Genomic DNA, 22,601 nt, shown 5'->3' with positions numbered 1-22,601 from the left:
CTTTTAACATTTAAATAGCAGGCCATTAATTGTGTCATTTCACATGCTAATCGTGCATCTTCATTCCTGAAGGTGAGTGAAATGTTGCTGGCCCATTTGCCAGTGGGAAAATCTGGACTTTTAAGAGTGCATCTCCAGGAGGTATCTGTCCCACAGACGGATCTCAAGCAGCCTGTCATCTGCAGAACCGACCAGATCAGCGTCCTTCTCCCGGTCTTGACCTACACGGCACCTTTCGCCACTAAGAGAGGTGGGCAGATTGACATATTTATGGTAATCTCTCTCTTGTCTTTAGGTTAAGGAGTGCACGGGGTATGTTGATTTATGTGGGTGTGCTTTTGTGTGTGTGAGCCCGCGTGTGGGTGGGGAAGGAGGAAGAGGGCAGTGTGTTCATCACTTCTTCACAGATGCCTTTCCTGACCTGCTTGACTGGGCGATGCTCGCCTCCCCACCCTCTCCGAGCACCTTATTCTCCCCCTCTGCACCGATCACAGCTTTTCTGGCATTTGTGTGATGAATGCCTGTCTCCTCCCCTAGATCGTAAACTGCAAGAGGTAAGGATCCTAATATGCTCCTATTCACCCTGTAATCCCCCAGCCCAGGAGGACGCCTAAGGCGTCACTGGTATTCCACAAATATTTCTTCGACTGGCATTTCTTGGCCCGACTCGGGGGACCCACCGCGTAAGGGAGCCACGGCCGACCCCCGCGGCAGGACCCCAGCGGCCACTAACACCCCCCAACCAACGGCCGGGCGAGGCGGGGCCGGGCGGGGCGCTCTCGCGGGGACAGTTCTCGGGCTCGCGTGGGCGCAGCCCCGTGAGGGGGAACCGCGGGGAGGGAGCTGGCGCGGCGCAAGGCCGAGGCCTGGCCAATAAACGCCGGCCGGGCGGGGCTCGCGGCCGGCTGCCCGGGAGCGCGCGGGGCTGGGCGTGCCCACGAGTGACGCTCAGGGCCGGGCCGACCAATGGGCGCGGGGTAGGCGGGCCTGGCGGCCAGGGGCTCTAAGACGCGAACGGGAGGCCGGCCGGACAGACTGACGTTTGGCTGCAACGCGGGAGGCGCGTGGCAGGGATGGCGCTGGCGCGGGCCTGGAAACAAATGTCCTGGTTCTACTACCAGTACCTGCTGGTCACGGCGCTCTACATGCTGGAGCCCTGGGAGCGGACTGTGTTCAGTATCCTGCCCGGGCCGCGGGCGCGGGGCCGGGTCGGGGCGCGGGGGCCCGGGCGGCATCCTCCCGGGCCCAGGGCCTGGCGGGCGCGGGGCGGCGGGAGGGCGGAGAGGCGGCCCCGCGGGAACTGCGCGCGCGGACTCGCCTCTTGGCGGCGGGCACGCGGGGCCGAGGTCTCGGAGCCGAGGGTGGCGCTCCCGCGGTTGGGGGGTGGGGGACGAGAACTCTTTTGAGATCTGAGGTCGCCGGTGAGTCACTGGACCGAGGTAGAAGCGTCTTTATTGCTGGAGGAGATCCCCTAGGGCGATGTCTACCTGGTGTGCCCTCGCCTGCACTTCGGCCGTGCCAGCCTTTGATTCAATCTCCTGTTCCCGTGGGAGGCAGGGACCGTGTAAGTGGAGCAAATCGCTCCCGGCTTGGACGCTTTTGACCTTTAGCTGTCCCTGATTTAGCTGGCTTTGGTCCTAATAAGAATGCTAACCAGTTTATCGGCTTTTAAGTCAGGTTGTGAATTTGTGCTCATGGCATCCCAATACAGTTTTTGAAAGCAGTTCGTTAATCGTACCTTTTTGGTCTTCAAGATGATTTAAAAAGTCTGTTCTACTCATTAATTTGCTGTTTGCACAGTCCGTTAACAGTCGAGCCCGAAAAGGAATATGTGGTTAGTTGTAGATAGTGTTTGAAGCTGTGTTTTTGTAGATGGCTAATAACTTCTCGTTAACGACTATACAGCATTTACTACCAGACAAGCAACTGTGCTAAGTGCTTTGCCTGTATCTTAACTCATCTAACTTTCATAAGCTCAATTAATAACTCAAGGTTGTGAAGAGAGGCTTCCTGAAGTCTGTCTTCATTTGTCTATGTTGACATCCCTTGATATTATTCTTGCAGAATAAATACTAATGAGAGATAACTTTAAAAAAACTTGAGGGCCAATATGAAACAAATATTTTATATAGCATGCTTGCTTCATATAGGGCCTCTCGTCTTCAGTGTGGTTTAGTTTGGAGTAGCTTCAGAACAACTTTGCAAATACGTTGCCATATTGTGGTAGAGTGACTGAGGAAATTTCATTCCAAGCCTTAATAAGTGTATTTATTTGTCTTGAACTAGCATAGGATTGCACTCAAAGCTGAGTCTTTTGTCTCAACACTTTTGAGGCATCTTAGCTGCTTTACAAGGAAATTTAGTTTTATTATTGTTGGCATTTCTTTCCAAACCTGGAGTTTAAGAACCGGAATGCAGAGTTTGGATTTAAAGTCTGAATGTAAAGTATGCCCTAATTTCCTGCACCATTTACTTGTAGCTGCAGTTTAGTTTCACTCTAAGTTCTATAGGTTGGAGCTCATGAGGTCATCCTTGTAAAATGTATACTAAAATATAGACCACCTCTTGACTCAGTTAAAGTTATTAAAAAGTGAATTTAAACAATGTTGTGCTAAATTGAAACTCTTTAAATCAGAAGTTGAATGTAGTGCCCCACTATCAGAGTCTACACTCTAATTTTACTCTTAAAGGCTTTTGTTGGCACGTAGATAAATGCTATGGTGTCAGTTGTGTTAAGGTTTTTCTGTATTATATTGCAGTAGTAATAGTGTCATAAATACCTCCGTGTTTTTCTTGGGGGGGATGGAGAAATAAATTATGAAATGATATGTAGTACCTCTGTGGGTTTTTGCCTTTGAAGCATTTGACTTCTCATTGGTTTATGGGACCACATGATTTCATTAAAAAAAAAAAACAAAAACACACACTAGTTAGATTTGCAACCAACCTGAAAGAGACCTGCTGGGACCTGTTGACATCCACCTCTGGAGGGGAAGTTTTAACATGTTTCGAAAGTCCCCTTTCCCTACTGGCAGCCATCAGTGGGAAAGGAAAAGACCAGGTTTTGTAACCAAGACATGTTTTGTAACCAGCGAGACACTGCCTGTGGTGCCTTACTGGGTAACATTGTAATCATGCTGTTGAGGGGAGCTAGAAAATTAAAAATCTTTGTTAAAATAATTGGAAGCATAAGTAAAAGTTATTTTAGCCTTGTTCTTTTAATTAAAAAAACAAAGGTTTATTCTGTAATGGCTTCCATGACATTTTATATTTGTATTTATTTTAAGCAAAATGCAGGCAGTTTTTTTGGTTTATGTTTGGAATTAGATTCCCCCTGAAAGACAGTCCATGTTTCTTCAAGGAAAGAGTTTTGTTTTGTTTTGTTTTGTTTTTAACCACAGTGCTGGGCACACAAATAATGCTTGACAAACTTTTTTTTTGACAAACATTTGTTTATATGTTGATTTGTCATTTCAAAGAAATTGCAGAAGCACTGATTTTAAGCCACTTTTAGAGTAGCTTTGGAACTTGACTGTTCCTTATGAACAGCATTCAGTTCTTGTAGAGAATTCAAACTTAAAGAAGTAGATAAGGCTATAGATTGAAAGAACTTCTTTGATTTATTTTGGAGATGTTAACAAAATTTGCATTGCTCTGTCTACTCATTTGTAAAACATGTACATTTGCTGAGTTCTGTATTCCACAAGTATTGTATACTTTCTAATTGCCAGATACTATTCTAGATAGTAGGGATTTGCCTGTGAATAAAACAGATAAAAATATTTATTCTAATCCCACTAGATAAATAAGTAAAAAATTAGATTATTAAATTGTTATAGCTGTTATGGAGAAAAATAAAATGGAGAAGAGGATAGGAACTAAGAAAGAGTCCATGTCTTTGATTTTTAGTTAGAGTGGTGAGGGAGGGGACATTTAGAAAGATTTAAGCAGGGGAAAAATTCCAGAGGATCGAACATTCCAGGCAGAAGGAACAGTAACTAGGGATGCCCTGAAGCACCAGTGTATCTGGCTTGTTTCTGGGATAGCTGAGTGGCTGGTGTGCCTGGGGTGGAGTTAGTGGGGATGAGTAGTAGGAAAGGAGGTCATATCTGTTCCAGTAGGGCCTCCTAGTCATGGAGTGAGAGTTCTGGAGATGAAGGGAGGTGCTTATACCTTTTGAGTAGAGTCACTCAAATCCAGTAACAGTTTTCTCACTGACATTTTTCTCACTGACATTTTTAAGCACAATAAGTCCCCTACATACAGACGAGTTCCAAGAGCGCGTTCGTAAGTCCAATTTGTTCGTTAAGTCCAACAAAGTTAGCCTAGGTACCCAACTGACACGATTGGCTACATAGTACTGTACTGTAATAGAAAACAAATACAAAAAAAAAACATTTTTTTTTTTTGCAGTAAGCGGGCCTCTCACTGTTGTGGCCTCTCCCGTTGCGGAGCGCAGGCTCCGGACGCGCAGGCTCAGAGGCCATGGCTCACGGGCCCAGCGGCTCCGCGGCATGTGGGATCCTCCCGGAGCAGGGCTTGAACCCGCGTCCCCTGTATCGGCAGGCGGACTCCCAACCACTGCGCCACCAGGGAAGCCCCAAGAAAACATTTTAAATCTTACAGTACAGTACCTTGAAAAGTACAGTAGTACAGTACAGCAGCTGGCATCCAGGGGCTGGCATTGAGTGAACAGCCAAGAAGAATTACTGACTGGAGGAGGGGGAGGAGGTGGGTGATGGTAGAGCTGAAGGGGATTAACTGTTTTTAATAAAGTAGGAAAATAAACCACAAGAATATACATTTTTCCTTTCCCCATGAGACTCAAAGCTCTTTCCATTTTGAATGGGAAAAAAACACCTAGGAACAGGGTTTTAAAATTTATTGTAATTAAAAAAATAATTTCAACATCCTGAGTTCTGTTCTAAGTTTTCAAGAAGATGGACTTCACTTCTTAAAGGAAATTAGATCCAAGTTCAGCAAAAATTAGAATTGACACATGTTCTCAGGTAGATGCCTGCCCCACCCCCTTGTTATTCCGCTGAAAGAGCTGGGCAGTGAGTGCTTTGGGATGCAGGGCAGGAAGAGCATGGTGGACTCAGAGAACTTTCAGGGAGGTATTTGAGTTCTTTGCTTTATTTTCTCCTAGGTGGGGAGAAGGTGTGGACTGGGGTGCAGAGATGTGTTGGGATGGTGAGTACGCCAAGCTGACTTGGCTGGAGCAGGGATTCTTTAAGGCAGAGTGGGTGGGAAGTAAAGTTGAAAAAGCAGGTTGAGGCTGTTTTTTAATTGAACAGACACTTCTGTGTGCGTACCTTGTGCCAGACGCTGGCTTAGATGCTTGTGATGTATCAGTGAGCACATGAGACAGAGATCCCTGTCCTTGGGAAACTTTGATAATGAGTGAAATATATAGTGGGAATTCCCTGGCAGGCCAGTGGTTAGGACTCTGTGCTTCCACTGCAGGGGGCATGGGTTCGATCCCTGGTCAGGGAACTAAGATCCTGCAGGCAGCGAGGTGTTACCAAAAAAAAAAAGTGAAATATATAGTATGTTAGGTGGTAAGCATTATGGAAAACAGAAACGTAGGTCAGGGGGATAAGAAATGTGTGGGATGGGATGGAGTTACTGTTTTTAAAGAGGATATCAGGAGAGGCTTCATTGCAAAAGCATATTTGAGTAAAAAATATAAAGGAGGTGAGAGAGTTAGCAGGGTAGAAATCTGAGGGAAGTGCAGAGCTAGCAGAGGGACTAGCCATTGCAAAGTCCCTGAGTCCAGAGCCTGCCTGGCATGGATGAAGGCCATCACTGAGGCAGGTATGGCTAGTGCAGAGTGAGTGTGTGGGAGAGTCCTAGGCGGTGAGGTCAGACTCTTTGGAGGTCCTGGAGGTCTCCGTAAGGACTTTGATTTTTTTTTTTTTTTTTGCGGTACGCGGGCCTCTCACTGCTGTGGCCTCTCCCGTTGCGGAGCACAGGCTCCGGACGCGCAGGCTCAGTGGCCATGGCTCACGGGCCCAGCCGCTTCGCGGCATGGGGGATCTTCCCGGACCGGGGCTCGAACCCGTGTCCCCTGCATCGGCAGGCGGACTCTCAACCACTGCGCCACCAGGGAAGCCCAGGACTTTGATTTTTAATTTTGGTAAAAAGGTACTCTTGGGCTTCCCTGGTGGCACAGTGGTTGGGAACCTGCCTGCCAATGCAGGGGACACGGGTTTGAGCCCTGGTCCAGGAAGATCCCACATGCCGTGGAGCAACTAAGCCCGTGTGCCACAACTACTGAGCCTGCGCTCTAGAGCCCACAAGCCACAACTACTGAGCCCACGCACCGCAATGCAGAGTAGCCCCCGCTTGCTGCAACAAAGACCCAATGCAGCCATAAATAAATAAATAAATTTATTTAAAAAAAAAAAAAAAAAGGTACTCTTGGAAGGTTTGATAGAGGAGTGATCCAATCTGGCTTTTTAAGTTTGAAAGGGTTTACTTTGGTTGCAGGATTTGGAATAAATTAAGGGTGGCTGGAGGAGGCAAGGGTAGAAGCAAAGGTAGATATTTTGGATTGAGATAGGCTTTGAATGATAATGAAAAAAAGCATTCCTTTTTTTAAAATTAAAAATTAAAAAAAATTTATACAACTTTAAAGATTCCTTTCCATTAACAGTTGTTACAAAATATTGGCTATATTCCCTGCATTGTACAATACATCCTTGAGCCTGTCTTACACCCAATAGTTTGTATCTCCCACTCCCCTACCCCTATGTTGCCCCTCCCCTACCCCTATGTTGCCCCTCCCCCTCCCCAGCGCTACATTTTAAGCTGTATGTTCTTTTCAGTAGCGACTAAGTTATTTTCTTAGATTTTCGCTGTATCCTCAAATGCTTAAAGCTAGAATTGAGAAGGATTTTTCTTCACCTGTCAATATACTAGAGTAATTAACATGTTTGACAATTTATTTTATTTTATTTGTTTATTTTTTATAAGCTTATTTATTTATTTATTTTTGGCTGCATTGGGTCTTTGCGCATAGACTGGGGGGGGGCGGGCAGGGGCTACTCTTCAATGTGGTGTGCAGCCTTCTCATTGTGGTGGCTTCTCTTATTGCGGAGCATGGGCTGTAGGTGCGCGGGCTTCAGTAGTTGTGGCTCGCGGGCTCTAGAGGGCAGGCTCAGTAGTTGTGGCGCTCGGGCTTAGTTGCTCCACGGCATGTGGGATCTTCCCGGAGCAGGGCTTGAACCCGTGTCCCCTGCATTGGCAGGCGGATTCTTAACCACTGCGCCACCAGGGAAGTCCTATGCCATTTCATTTGATCTTCCTTTTGTAGAAATGAATGCAGTTTTCCATTACCAGGGAGGGCTAAATGAGGAAAGCCGAGCTAGGAATAACTGTAACTGATAAATTATTTTATTTTTATTTTTAATTAAAAAAAATTTTTTTTTGTAGCTGAATCGTGCAGCATGTGGAATCTTACTTAGTTCCCCGACCAGGGATCAAACCCGAGCCCCGTGCAGTGGAAGCGTGGAGTCTTAACCACTGGACCGCCAGGGAGGTCTCTGTAACTGATAAATTAATACTTCCAACCCTCCAGCCCAGTGGTATTCAGACTTTTCATTTGTGCATTCCCTAAAAGAACAAAAAGCACATACTGTGTATCCTCTCACTCATTTAAGTTGACATCTGAAATCTTTCATAGTGAATTTAGACAATTACAAAAGGTTTAATTTTTTGCTTTTAAAAAATTATTGTGTTTTTGCTAAAACCTTAGAACTATAATTTTTTTCTTATACAATTCATAGAAAACATTCATCACATGACCTGATTGGCAAAGCTGGTCCTCACTGTGAAGCCAAATAGGCAAAATCAGTCTTAATTTCTGTCAGAAAAAGCTCAGTGTCATTTTTCTGTTCAAATAATTGTTATGTAGAACCTTCAGTCCTGTCTCACTTTTTTGTTGTTGCTGTTTTATAATTTTATTTGACAATCAGTGGTTAGTTCTCTTCCACATTGACTATAGGTTTTTCAAAGTGGTGACAGGTACTTAGGTAACCAACATATAGAGCTTGTTTGGTGAATCTTCAGCTTCATGTTTTTTTGACAACCGCACAACCACACGTGGAGACAGTATGGGACATTCCTTAACCCTTTGGCCGAGACAGTTTTGTTGAAACTGTTGTCACTGTGCACATCTGGAGTTCCTGCCTCCTTCATGGCAAATTTCTGGATCTCTTTCAGTGCCTCAGGGGCATGCTTCTTGAAACCCACTCCATGGGTGCGCTCGTGAATGTTGACAGTGGATTCTCTGGTCACTACCTCAGTGATGGCAGAACAGCCCCTCTCACCATCCTCCTTGCTGGAGGCATTTTGCCGGGCCTAGGTTGGAAAGGTGTCCCACTTCCAAATTCACATTATTAGATGGATAGATAGGTGAGGTTTGGAGCTGTGCCAGGAGTCTGTTACCTGAACGAAATGAAGTACAATGTAAGTTAGTTACTATTCCTTTGTTTGCTGTCCCAGAGGTTATTTTATACCCTGGGGAAATGCGTAATTGTAAGATTCTGGAAGTAAAGTGAGAGAAGTGAAGTTGTAAGGGGGGGATGGGAAGAACTAGCAGATCACAGTTCTCAGATCAGCTTGAGGAGAGTACGGTGGAAGCTGAAGATTTGTAAACTGATGCCCCTTAACTGATTCTAATCCTCTGAAAAGTCTTGTTCCTCCAGGGCTCCTGTGCTTTAGTTTGAAAACAGCTGCTCTAGCCTGTTTGACACTGCCTGGATATTTGGCTGGCTATGTGAGAATGTTAGATTATCCCTTGTCTGTACTCCTTAGGATATTATAACTTTTTCTTTGGTAGGAAAAAGTTCTTTTCTTTCAGGAAAGGTGGAAGAGAAAAACTATGCTACACAAGAACTAGGTGATCTGTACTAGGACGTAAGGGAAAGTCATGGGAGGTTGATGGCAGTGGGGACAAAGCACATACAGATGATGTACAGTGTTTCTGCATGTGATACCAGTGATTTTTCAGTAGAGGTGAATGTGGATCCTGTTTCCACTGCTTCATATTCTTAAAGACCTTGTGACCTCCTCCGCCCCACACCCCCGGCTCAGGGTTTGATTGTGGTAACATTTGTGGTGCTTAGGAGCAAGGATAAGATAAATTCTTTTTTTTTTTTTTTTTTTTTTTTTGGCTACGTTGGGGTTGGGTCATCGTTGATGCGCGCGGGCTTTCTCTATTTGCAGAATGCGGGGCTACTCTTCGTTGCGGTGTGCAGGCTTCTCATTGCGGTGGCTTCTCATTGCGGAGCACGGGCTCTAGGCGAAGTGGGCTTCTCATTGCAGTGGCTTCTCTTGTTGCGGAGCACGGGCTCGAGAAGCGTGGGCTTCAGTAGTTGTGGCGAGTGGGCTCAGTAGTTGTGGCTCACGGGCTCTAGAACACAGGCTCAGTAGTTGTGGTGTAGGAGCTTAGTTGCTCTGGGGCATGTGGGATCTTCCCGGACCAGGGCTCAAACCCGTGTCCCCTGCATTGGCAGGCAGATTCTTAACTACTGCGCCACCAGGGAAGTTGAAGGTAAATTCTTTAGATTAAAAAAAAACCCAATGCTCAATTTTAATAATTAAAACGCTATGTTCTAAAAGTTCTACTTAAGAGAGGATATATACTTTTCATGAATTGGAATGCTTAAAAAATAGTAGTTAAGGGGGCTTCTCTCGTGGTGCAGTGGTTGAGAGTCCACCTGCCAGTGTAGGGGACGCAGGTTCAATCCCTGGTCTGGGAAGATCCCACATGCTGCAGAGCAACTAAGCCTGTGCGCCACAACTGCTGAGCCTGCGCTGTAGAGCCCACAAGCCACAACTACTGAGCCCAGGTGCCACAACTACTGAAGCCCATACACCTAGAGCCCGTGCTCTGCAACAAGAGAAGCCACCAGAATGAGAAACCCACGCACCGCAACAAAGAGTAGCCCCTGTTCGCCGAAACCAGAGAAAAGCCCGCGCACAGCAACAAAGACCCAACGCAGCCAGAAACAATAATAATAATTTAAAAAATACTAGTTATGGAATGATAGAAAGTATTGTATTTATGATCAATAGTTATGAAAAGTAGAATTACTACTAACACAAGAATTTTGGCCATCATGTGTTGTATGCGTTCCTGAAAAATTCTCAAATAAAAGAGTTTATGGGAAAATATCATGAGCCCCTCAAAATCTATGCAACTTCGTAAGCAGGTGCTAATGAAAACAATGATTGGCATCTTGGGGGACAACTTGGATAGCCTGGGCAGGCAGGCTGGGTGATGCCCCAGGGAACATTAAAAATGCATGGACAGGGCTTCCCTGGTGGTGCAGTGGTTGAGAGTCCGCCTGCCGATGCAGGGGACACGGGCTCGTGCCCGGGTCCGGGAAGATCCCACATGCCGTGGAGCGGCTGGGCCCGTGAGCCATGGCTGCTGAGCCTGCGCGTCCGGAGCCTGTGCTCCGCAGCGGGAGAGGCCACAACGGTGAGAGGCCCACGTATCGCAAAAAAACTAATAATAAAAAATAAAAAAAATGCATGGACAGAGTTGACTGGAACTGCTGAAGTGATGGAGATGGTGGGCTGCTGTCGAGGAGGTGCAGGAGGCAGTGCAATCCTGCCATTAGTTGGGAGCTGTGCTCGCATGGAGGTGTACCTTTCTGGAGAAAGGTATCTGTATCTGGAGCCCAGGTACAGATGCTAATTTTTAATTTTCTTAAAATAGAGCTAAAAGGACTGCAGCCGCTGAGCTGAGGGATGTTTCTTGCTGAAGATTATAATACTTTCCTCACTAATCTGGCTCCCAAAAAATACCATATGAAACTATGCAGCTCCTGTGATATCCTAGTCATATATGAGTTAATTGATGTTCCAGAAATGTGTTATAGCAGAACAGATTATATTTTAGAGCAGACAGGTAATTTTTCCCCCTTGACCCTGGGACTTCAGATCTTCATGTGATTAATAGAAGCTCTAATTATAAAGACATATAGCGATACATAGCCTTGGTGTCTCTGGGTTCAGAGCTGCAAACCATTTCCAGGATTTCACCTCAGAGTTGAACATTGCTGGTTTCAGCAGAAGTCTTTTTTGTTTGTTTTGTTTTTAAAGAGTTCGTCATCAAGTTGTTCTAAAATCAATTTCCATACTTAAGTATGACCAACACTACAGAAAGCTCAGAGAATGGGTTTTGCTTGCTAACAGTAACCTCTGATGCTAATGTGATATCCTTTACTATGGCCCAAGAATATCAAATTGGCTGACTTACACAGGACTATAACCATATCATTATCTTCTACTTACTTTCATTTATGGCAACTAGGAAAGCATCAAAAGTGATATATTTGGTAAAAATAAGCTTTCTTTTTTTTTTTTCTAAATTTTTGGCCGTGCCATGCAGCTTGCAGGATATTAGTTCCCCAACCAGGGACTGAACCCGTGCCCTCGGCAGTGAAAGCACAGAGTCCTAACCACTGGACCACCAGGGAAGTCCCGAAATAAGTTTTCTTAACATTTCTTTTGGTGATGGTCTCTAGTTTTTCGAGGTCAAGGGACAAAACCTGCAGTAATAAGAAAGATTCCTTTTTGGAGCATCATTCAGCAGCTGACACCTGCTTTCCCGTAGAGCTTTGATTGCTTTTCACCAAACAGCCTATGGTAATACTTTGTCAGATACTTTGTTTTCTTTTTTCATTAAGATGGTTCCTTAAAAAAATTAAATTTATCAAAACTTTTGAATATTTCTGAGGATAAAAGTAGCTTTTTAGAGTTAGTTTTACAAAAGGAATTTGACTAATAGAAGATTGGATTGTTTTAGATGACATTTTAGCTTTGTTTTGTGTTTTTGTTTTTGTTTTTTTTTTGAGGTACGCGGGCCTCTCACTGCTGTGGCCTCTCCCGTTGCGGAGCACAGGCTCCGGACGCGCAGGCTCATTGGCCATGGCTCACGGGCCCAGCCCCTCCGCGGCATGGGGGATCTTCCCGGACCAGGGCACGAACCTGTGTCCCCTGCATCGGCAGGAGGACTCTCAACCACTGCGCCACCAGAGAAGCCCTAGCTTTGTTTTTTGATGTGACCAGGGCCATCAGAGACTGAAAACATTGAAATTAGACTAGTGAAGAGGAATAAATCATACCCACTGGAACAAAGGCCCCTGCCCTTTTCCCAATGAGGAGCTACTTTTGGTTTCTCCAGTCTTGCGAATAGGTTGCTAAGGTAGGCGGTGATAGTACGGGGTTACTGGTTAGGGCAGGAAATGTTAGTTACCGTGGTCTTACTTCTGGTGTACTGTATTTAACTTTAAAGCATTTCCTCTTTTTTTTTTAAGTTGCTGGGAAAAGGACTGGGGATGGCCAATCCCTTGTATGGGCAAAAAGTCTTTATTTTTTTTTTTTCCTGTCTAACTGGGAACTTATCAGCTCATGATTAGTTGGGGATCCCTGTTAAAGAAAACAGCAGACAGCACACAGATATATGGTTTCACATCTATTTGCTTTTTAATCCATTGGACCCATAAAATATTTATGTTATGTCCAAGTTATAAATAACCTCTGATTGTTCACTCAGCCCTCGAACAAACAATTATCGGCAGTGCCTGCACAGTCCTGGCACATTATCTTCTCAGTTCTTGAATGGTTGATGAAGTGCCTGCTTTGTCTAACAATGCACTACAACTGGAAGCAAAGAGCAGCCGAGGCATTCACTCTCAAGCACTTAAAATTCAGTGGTAGAGACAGTTACATACACACAAAACAGAAAAGACATATTTTTTAATCTTTGAGGTTTTTGGTTTGTTATAGTCTGGATTTCACTAGCTTTATTCTATATTTCTTGAATGATGGTTCTCCCTCTAAAACATAAACGTGATTAATCTTGGTACAGCTGCTGATACTTATACAAACAGCAGTAAGGGCTTGGTAAATGGAAAGATTACTCTATCACTTTGTGTATTACCTTCCAATAGATGTGTATTATATAACACTGAATATTTACATTTTCTGTGTGTGTGTGTGCGCCTCAGTGTCTCAAAGAGAAGATTACATTAAGAATGATTGAGAAGTGGTGCTTAAATGCCCTCTCCAAGCAAGTGGGATCCTAACATTAATCCAGGAAGGGATTTCATTTTATGGAGAAGAAACTCAGGTCCAGAGAGGTTGTGATGCCTTAGGATTATACTATAAATAACAAGTTAATAGCAGAGTGACCTTGGGCAATTTCCAAACAGAGGTCTGAGTCATAATGTTAAGTGCCCAAGCCCTCAAACAATAATTTCAATAAAGATTATATTACCTTTTGTTGCAGAATAGATTTGATTCCAAATTTTTATATCAACCCTGAAAGGTAGGTGATGTGTGTCCCCAAACCATAGATAAGGAGACTAGTGATCAGAGAGTTTTTGACACAACCAGGGATTGGCAGAATTGCAGCTCAAACCTAGGTCTCTTCCAGTGCCATGGTGATTCCAGTATCCATTTCTTGTACTTCACAGTGTGTCAAGGATACTCTAAACTTTGAGAGGTGTGTTAAAGAACGCAGTGGATTGAGAAATCCACTCAAGTACCCAGATAGCAAGTAATAGCTGTTATATTCTAAATGGTGTATGTTTAGCTCTGTTTGTGAGAACATTTCTAAGAAGATGAAGGTCACATGTTCCCCAACCTTGCAAATGTCACAACAAAACTGCCATTTTGAATGGTGCCAAGCATAACCTCAGGGAGTATTCAACTCAGTGTATTGGAGCTCTTTCAGCTACATGGCTAAAATTGCTTAAATTGCATTTGTAGAAAGTTACTTATTAAAAGGCACTTTTTTGCATGTTTTGCAAGGTGATTATTAAGGCTAGTAGAAATTCCTCATGGTCCCATTGTTTACTTGTTCATTTAATATGAGTTTCACTGTATAGTTAAGCCAGTGTTAAATAGTGTCTTATTTGGGGGGGGAGGGATTAATTGGGAATTTGGGATTAACAGATCAACAACAAGGACCTATTGTGTAGCACAGGGAACTATAATCAATATCTTGTAATAACCTATAATGGAAAAGAATCTACAAAAGAATATATGTATATCTGAATCACTTTGCTGTACACCTGAAACATTGTAAATCAACTATACTTCAGTAAAAAAATATTCTCTTATGGTTGAAAGCTTTAGGATAATTTTGGGGAATAATTTTGAAATTTAATTGTATAGAAAACTTACTTTTAGAGGCTTATTTAATTATTGTGATTCTGGAAATACTTAGGAGAAGTGGGATCAGAATACAGAAACTGTTTTTTGAGGGAAATAGAATTAAAAGTTAAATTTAATAAGTGGCTCTGGGTAAAAGGTTAGGTTTATTGTTATTATTGTTATTATTTTGAGTAGCTAATAATTGGCATTTGCATCTAGGTGCAAGTGACTTTTGGTAATTTTCTGTTTTCTTGGTCAGAATTGAGAGTTGTTTATTCTGTTTCTGAGAGCTAAGATTTTCTGTTTATTTCCTAGTAGCAAATTAGATCCAGTGATGCCTAACCCAAACTTTGCCAGGGAAAAAGATCCTTCAAATCAAACAGTTTTTAGTCTAGTACTATATGCAGTTCCATTTTCCTTTACAGTTCTTACTTATTAAAAAAAATAAGTAAGACTTATTGACTATTCAGGCATGCAATAAAAAACCCATAAAGAATAATATAATGAAAGTGTGCCCATACCACCAACTGAAGAAAAACATGCATTTGAAGACCCTTTGTGCCCCTTCTCACTTGATCTCCCTTCTTCCTCTTCCCATTTCACCCCACTAAGTAACCACTATCCTGAATTTAGCATATATAATTGCCATTTATTTGTTATTACTCCACATGTATGCATCACAGCATAATGCTGTAGAAAGTCATGAACTCTAGTGTCTAACATTTTAACCAGGCAAAACATCTTTTCAAGTTTTGATAAGTTCTGGGGACTTCCCTGGTGGTCCAGTGGTTAAGAGTCTGCGCTTCCATTTCAGGGGGCACAGGTTCGATCCCTGGTGGGGGAACTAGGATCCTGCATTCCTTTGGTGTGGCCAAGAAAAAAAAAAGTTTTGATAAGTTCTTGTTTCACTTGGAAAGATGTCCTGATTTTATATGCATGTAAAAGATTATAGGTTTGACAATTTAGTGTTCACAAAATTGAGCCTAAGTTTCAGATTCCTGTCTGATAGTAGAGCAATCTCTGTTAAGCTAATTTATGCATGTTAACTGATACATTCTCCATACTAAATAGAAGAATTATAGTGCCATAAAGAGTAGGTAATATAATCATTCAAATGGCTGTTTTTAGTGATTCTTACTTGAATTTGAGCCAATGACCTGAAGATTATTACTATGCCATTTCATTTGCTTGGCATATACATTCATAAGTCTTACATAAAAGCTGTTAAAAAAACCAAAAAGCATCTTGAAAATATAGTATTGCTTAGAAACAGATTTTGGTTTTCTTTGCTGTAGTTGCTTTAGAGTTTGTTGGTCACAGTAATATGTGGAATACTTAGCACCACAGTGAATCTAGAGTCAAATAATGTTTCTTAAGCAATTCCTTTATTCATCAAATATTTATTAAGCGTGTGTTATGTTAGATGTTGGAGATACAAAAATGATTAGACATTGTTCCTGTGTTCAAGGAGTTGATAATCTGGATGAGATAAATATCAATACATCTACAAATAGATAATGTCAGGGGATAAGCACTGTGTGATATGAGTAAAGAACTTGATTAGCATTAGGGAATAGTTAATTCTGCCAGGACGTTGGGGTAAGAGTAGGAAAAGTATGAGTGCTAGGGAGAGCCTCATATGAGAGGAGATGACTAGCTGAGCTCTAAGAATGTTTAGGTTTTACTTGGAGGAATAGGGCTTTTCGTACATAGGAAGATATAGTGTAATGGTTAAGAACACATTTTAGGAGTTTGACTTGGTTTGGAATTGGCTCCATTGCTTACTCTGATTTCGGGATATTACTGACGGGCTTAACACAGTGCCATGTGCACACTAGACAAAATGAAAGCTGCCGCTGCTGTTATCCTTAGTCACATTATTAAACCGTAATCAAAGGCAGAGCAGTATGAAAATATAGAACATTGTTTTCTGAGACTCATGTAATATGGCATGAGTGGGATGTGTGTTTGTTGGGGGATGATTTGGAGTGTTGGGAGGTATGATGGAAAAGCAGCATGGTACAGTTGACCCTTGAACAAGCGGGGGTTAGGGGTGCTGACCCCTGCTTAGTTGAAAATCTGAGTATAACTTTTTACAGTCGGGCCCTCTGTATCTGTGGCTCCACATCTGCAGATTCAACCAACCGTGGATTGTGTAGTGCTGTAATAGGTATTTATTGACAAGAATCCACGTATAAGTGGACCTGTGCAGTTCAAACCCATGTTGTTCAAGGGTCAGCTGTAGATGCTTTTGGTCCCCACCTTGATGCCCTTTGCCAGCTGATATACTTCTCCCCCCCTGCTGGGAGTGTTGTCTGCTACTGCCTTCTAGCTTCCCCCTTCTCCAGACTATTGCCCTTGGCCAAGACAGCTGTCTCGCCCAGGTGGTTTTTCCTCAGCCTATTGTACAGCCAGAGATTGACAGATTAAGGGATACAAAAGATCAGGCCTGTTGCCTCAAAGCAAGACCAACATGTGGTACAATTCATGCTCCAGAGCGCCCTGTGGGAGCTGAGCTCCTGAACCTCCTCAGCTTTTCCCCTGCTCTGTTCTGTTCTGCTCACTCCCCTTCTGCTAAAGCTCCCTTCAGAATAACTTATACAAGAATCCCTGTTCCAACCTCTCAATTCTTGTCTACTTCTTGCACTCCAACCTAAGACCAGGTACTTGAGCTAGACTGGAAAGGTCCTCGGATGCTTGGCTTAGAATTCCAAGTGCTATCCTAGAGGCACTGGGAAGCATGCATTTTAAAAAGATAACTCTAGTAAAGAGAGACATGGAAAATAGCCAGAGGCCTAAAATGGGAGCTTTTAAGTGATTAAGTAAGGAATGATAAATACCTCAATCATTTATCATTGATAAGGGTAGGGGAACAGGAGATAAAAGTCATTTGTTGTGGTTGGAAAGAACTGAGAAGTCTTAAATAATTTGAATTTGGGGAGAAGGAATCAAAGCAATTTCTAGATTCAGTGACTAGGCAAATAGTTAATCTATAGTTATATCAGATAGTGTGTCAACTATTTTCAAATCGTTGGAAAAATAAGACCTATAGGAAGAAGTAGTTTTGGAGAAAGTTAATGAGTTCAGTTTTGGCTCTGTGAATTTAAGCCTGTCGTAGGTGGAAATGTCCAGTATCATAGGAAATACTTGTCTGCAGTATAGAAGGTGGGGTCAGGTCAACAACATTAAGGTGGTTGTTTAAGTTATAAGTGTGTGTAGGCCCAAGACAAATCACTGGGAACTCCATTTTCTCATTTAGAATCCTTTCAACTGCAAGTATGACAAAGAATATCTAGAGGTGGTTTATGGGTAAAGGGCGTATGTATTGGCTTATGTATCTGAAAATCCAGTGGTAGGGTGGACTTCAGGTCATTTGATCAGGGTTCTAGCTCCATTTTTCTGCGATTATTTTTGTTCCACCAACTTCATCTGTCAACTTTGTTCCGAGTTTTGATTTCCTCGTGGAGGCAAAGTGACTCCAGTGATTCCAGGATTCTATCAGCAAAGTGCATATTCTAGAAGGAGAATCTGTGTTCCTGAATTCCTGGCAGAACTCCTAAACTTTGAGCTGGTTGATCAGATTTGAGGGGTGGGCATTGTTAAAAAGAGAAGATCTTAACTGGTTCAGATCAGTCAGGGCTTATCCCTGGAGTTGGGATAGGGTTAGGCCCACCCAAAGAGCATGGCTGCTGTACTAGCAGGAGGGCTGGAGTGGATGTTTGGGAGAAAAGCACAAAATTAACTCTAATCATCTTATACATTAGTGGCAGACAGGGAAAAAGAGCCAGTGAACTAGGAAAATGGTGCAAGAGAAGGGAGGAAAGCACCAGAGAAGTACCTCAGCCCAGAGTTGAAGGAGTTTTGAAGAGGAAAGATGAAAATAGTGTCAATTCAGATAGCCATTGGATTTGATAGGAGGTCGTTGCTGCCCTGAGCGCAGTGTCTATAGCCTGGAGAGGTAGAAGGCAGATGGTTGTGTGGGTGATGAGCAATGATATGGAAGCAGCAAGTTTGTACTTTTTTTTTTTTTTTAAAGAAATTAAGTGGTGAATACAAGGTGGTTGTTTAAGAAAGAACTGGATTAAGGGAGGCTAAAAAGTAAATTTAAAAAATGGTCATAGGGCTTCCCTGGTGGCGCAGTGGTTGAGAGTCTCCCTGCCAATGCAGGGGACATGGGTTTGAGCCCTGGTCCGGGAGGATCCCACATGCCGCGGAGCAGCTAGGCCTGTGAGCCACAACTACTGAGCCTGCCCCTGGAGCCTGTGAGCCACAACTACTGAAGCCTGCACGCCTAGAGCCCGTGCTCCGCAACAAGAAGCCCACGCACCATAACAAAGAGTAGCCCCCACTCGCTGCAACTAGAGAAAGCCGGCGCCCAGCAGCAAAGACCCAACTCGGACCAAAAAAAAAAGGGTCATGGGAGAACTACCCACATCTGACGTCTGCATCTCTACCAGTGCACATCTCCTTCCTGCAAACACCCTCCCTCTTGTGAAGTTCTTCACAGGGAGAGCAGCACCAACCCAGGTACCCCCAACAGGGTCATCGGTTTCGCCCCAGATGTGACACTGGCCTCTGCTGCCATATGCGGTGACCCATTTCCAAAGTCCTGTTCATCTTCTTCATAATCCCGCTTCAGGATATCCCTGTGTCCAAATTGGCCCCGTCACTATTCTGGGCACTCTGAGGGACACTGAAGGACTAGGAATGTCCACTGTGGCCGTCTCCCTGTCACCAAGGCCCTTCCTCCTAACCCCCTTACCCATCACCCAGCTGCTCCTCCTACCCCCAGAAAAATGTAAATCGCCAAATAATGGTTGTTAATCAGCAAGAACTTGCCCTCCCCACCTTGGGACCCACACTTGACCAACCTTAGCTTAAAAGCTAAGACTGAATGCAGGCTGACCCCTCCCATGAAGACTGTAAAATCCCACTATAAAATCAATATGATTTTTTTTTTTAAGGCCGTGCTGTGCAGCATATGGGAATCTTTGTTTTTTTTTTTTTTTTTGCGGTACGCGGGCCTCTTCTCACTGTTGTGGCCTCTCCCTTTGCGGAGCACAGGATCCAGACGCGTAGGCTCAGCGGCCATGGCTCACGGGCCCAGCCGCTTTGCAGCATGTGGGATCTTCCCGGACCGGGGCACGAAACCGTGTCCCCTGCATCGGCAGGCGGACCCCCAACCACTGCGCCACCAGGGAAGCCCTGGGAATCTTTTTTAAAAAAAAAAATTTATTTATTTATTTGGCTGTGCCAGGTCTTTAGTTGAGGCATGTGGGATCTTCATTGCAGTGTGCGGGATCTTTAGTTGCAGCATGTGGGAGCTAGTTCCCTGACCAGGGATCGAACCTGTGCCCCCTGCATTGGGAGCGTGGAGTCTTAACCCCTGGACCACCAGGGAAGTCCCCAAATCATTATGATTTTAATTTCATTTCAAAAAAAATTATCATGGGAGACTTTTCACCCATGTTTGCCAGATGAGGGGAATGAACTTAGGGTCTGAGTCAGGTTTGAGCTGTGGCTCTAAAGGCAGCTTCTTGAGTGACCCTGGACAAGTCCCCTCAGTGTTTTGTCAGTCTCTGATGAGTACTAGTGAATAAACATTTCACAGGAAAGCCATAAAGGTCGAGCAAGATAATACATAAAAGAGGTTTGTCAACTAAACTGTTATACAAATATTAGCTGGTAGTAAGCACATTGTTTATTTAAACCCTATATTCTCATAAAGGAATGTAAGGTATTATAGAACTACTAGTATGTAGAACTGAAGGTATGTAAGACAGGAGGTGAGGGAGGAGGGGAGAGAGAGAGAATATGAATGAATGAATGAATGCATAAAACACAGTCCCAGTTCAGAAGTAGTTATTCCCCTTAGCATGACTCTGCAAAGCAAAAAGCCCTCAGGTTTTACATAATTTTTGTTGGCAGTATTTTGAGTGGCCCAGGAGGAGGGCTCCTTGTTGACTTGCATATATACAGTTTATTTATTTTTTATAAATTTTATTTATTTTTGGCTGCGTTGGGTTTTTGTTGCTGTGCGCGGGCTTTCTTTAGTTCTGGGGAGCAGGGCTACTCTTCTTTGCAGTGCGAGGGCTTCTCATTGCTGTGGCTTCTCTTGTTGCGAAGCACGGGCTCTAGGCGCGCGGGCTTCAGTAGTTGCAGCACGCAGGCTTCAGTAGTTGTGGCTCCCGGGCTCTAGAGCGCAGGCTCAGTAGTTGTGGCACGTGGGCTTAGTTGCTCTGCGGCATGTGGGATCTTCCCGGACCAGGGCTCGAACCCATGTCCCCTGCATTGGCGGGCGGATTCTTAACCACTGCGCCACCAGGGAAGCCCCCTATACAGCTTACATTCCTTTTGGAATGCGGAGAAAGGACCACAGTGCAGAATGTTTATGGTTTAGGTTATCAAGGTGACTTTTATTTGATGTTGTTGCAAAGTTTAGTGATAATAATAATAATAAAAAATGTTTAATAGTAGCAGCTATTATCAGTTTATGTCACTAGTATATGATTGATCTTACCTTTGGCTCTAAAGCCAATATCTTAGCCACATTCTAGTTTAAATAATTCTAAAGTTCTTGGATCAGACATTCTTATTGTTCAAGCTTGTAGACCTTTTGCAGTCATTAAATACTGTACAATTTTATTCCTATACATTTCTGTTTCTTAGATTGAACAGAGTCACTTTCTCTGCTTCATTTTAAGCAGCTTGATATTTTGAAATATAATAGGGAGAATAATAGTACGCACCACGTAAGGTGACGGTGAAGACAAAATGAGCTTAAAAAACTTAGAATGGTGTCAGGCATAGTTAAGGTTAGTGGCTATAATTATAGTTATTAGTTCTTTATAAATACTTGGTAGGTATGAGAAAGCATTAAATGAATGGGTACTTCCACATAGATCAATTGTTGAAAAAATTTGGGGATTTAGTTTTGGATAAACTGAGAAAAAGTAAATTAAATGAAGTTTCCTTAACTACAACTCAGATTCCATGCTGGTTTCCATCGTGGGGATGGCACTGTACACAGGATATGTCTTCATGCCTCAGCACATCATGGCGATACTGCACTACTTTGAAATTGTACAGTGACCAAGATGTGACCAAAATCAAGAAGTTCTTTAGGGAAGAGCCACCGTCTGAAGTTGGAACAAGACTTCATCAGATGTCATAAGAAACTCTACTAGATGTCAACATAACCAACCCTCTGAATATAAAGACTAAAATTTATGAGTAGAACAGGAAAACAATCCTGACTCATGTGTTGTGTTCTTTATTTTTAATTTTAAAAGAGGCTCTTGTATAGTAGTTTTTGTCTATTTTAACATTGTAGTCATTTGTACTTTGATATCAGTATTTTCTTAACCTTTGTGACTGTTTCAATATTACCCAGTGAAAGCTTTTCTTAATGTAACTTTGAGTACATTTTAATTGCCTTCTATTTCTAAAACCCAAAGTCATTAGTTGGGCTTTACCGTTCTTGCTATCATATGGCATACATATCTGCCTGGATATATTTCTACTCTTGACCAAAGTTTTGTAAGAAAAAATTCAAGATTTGGGGCAGGGGGCTGGGGAGGGAGGATATTTTATTGAGAACTATTTACAAAAGACTTATCTCTAAGTTTGAACTCAGGAGTACAGTTTTAGCTATCTGGACTCTACTCTTAACAGCTTTTACTTTAAAACTATTAAAGTGTTTCTTAACAATGAAAAAGAAAGATCTTGCTGAAGTTAAAATAAGGAACATTTCATCTTTTAAATATTTAATTTGTGTGTGGACTCATTTCCAGAAAACTTTGGTGATGGTTCTTGTGACAAATGGTGGTGAAGTAGCATTATGTAATGCTTATATATTGTAGAGTTTTTAATAGAAGGTGAATCAGTTTCCTCTGAGGGCCATTAGTAACAATGTACTTCCTTAAATTTAGTGTCATGATTGTAATGGGTGCTGTAAATGCATTTGCACATTGTAATATGATGAGATGAATTGTTAAAAACTATAGCAAAAAGAAATGTAAACTTGGTTAAAATCCTCTCACTCTTTGTATTGCTTTTTTTTAAAAAAAGATTTTTATTCCTTAAATGTAAAATGACTACCTAATTTTTTGATGTAAACTCATTAAATTCAAAGAGAAAAATCAGCTGATTTAGCAGTTTGTTTTTTCTTTCTCGGTTAAATGTTGATCTAATATTTATACTTCTGGATTGATTGCTGTGGACAGATAAGCAGTAAGTATATCTTAACATGTCTCTCAACATAAAAGTATTGCTAATTTAAAAAATTAGACATTTTTTAACATACCTCCCAGAATGTTTTGCTATTAAAAAAAAATGTAAGTACTTTTGGCCCCAAATTGTATGGATTAGACTTTTGAAGTGTTTTCTAGTCCAGAGGTACTAAGTAATGTATAAAAGTCTGG

General features: G+C 42.8%; 1 protein-coding gene across 6 annotated transcripts; it reads left to right on the top strand.

The window, feature by feature from the left end:
* Positions 1-1,015: 1,015 nt before the first annotated feature.
* Positions 1,016-22,315, top strand: SPTSSA (serine palmitoyltransferase small subunit A). 6 transcript variants are annotated; one of them, XR_008618651.1, is made up of 3 exons: positions 1,404-1,564; positions 5,150-5,193; positions 21,167-21,249. XR_008618651.1 is itself a non-coding variant. In XM_024118384.3 (2 exons), the coding sequence occupies exons 1-2, from the start codon at positions 1,074-1,076 to the stop codon at positions 21,268-21,270; spliced, it is 207 nt and encodes a 68-aa protein (XP_023974152.1). In that variant the 5' UTR covers positions 1,016-1,073; the 3' UTR covers positions 21,271-22,315. The 6 variants fall into 6 exon arrangements, 1 of the variants encoding a protein (XP_023974152.1); XR_003681961.2 differs by lacking the exon at positions 21,167-21,249 and adding an exon at positions 7,438-8,506; XM_024118384.3 differs by lacking the exons at positions 1,404-1,564; positions 5,150-5,193 and adding an exon at positions 1,016-1,176 and having other exon boundaries at positions 21,167-22,315.
* The last annotated feature ends 286 nt before the right edge of the window (positions 22,316-22,601 follow it).

This window comes from Physeter macrocephalus, chromosome 11 (genome assembly GCF_002837175.3).
Source record: "Physeter macrocephalus isolate SW-GA chromosome 11, ASM283717v5, whole genome shotgun sequence".
NCBI classification, from domain to species: Eukaryota; Metazoa; Chordata; class Mammalia; order Artiodactyla; family Physeteridae; genus Physeter; species Physeter macrocephalus.
Note: the sequence above shows the minus strand (reverse complement) of the source record. Positions and strands in the feature narration are given on the sequence as shown.

Coding starts and splice junctions, on each gene's coding strand:
- SPTSSA (XM_024118384.3), top strand. CDS start 1,074: ATGGCGCTGGCGCGGGCCTGGAAACAAATGTCCTGGTTCTACTACCAG. Junction 1,177..21,166: donor CTGGGAGCGGACTGTGTTCA/GTATCCTGCCCG, acceptor ACTACAACTCAG/ATTCCATGCTGGTTTCCATC.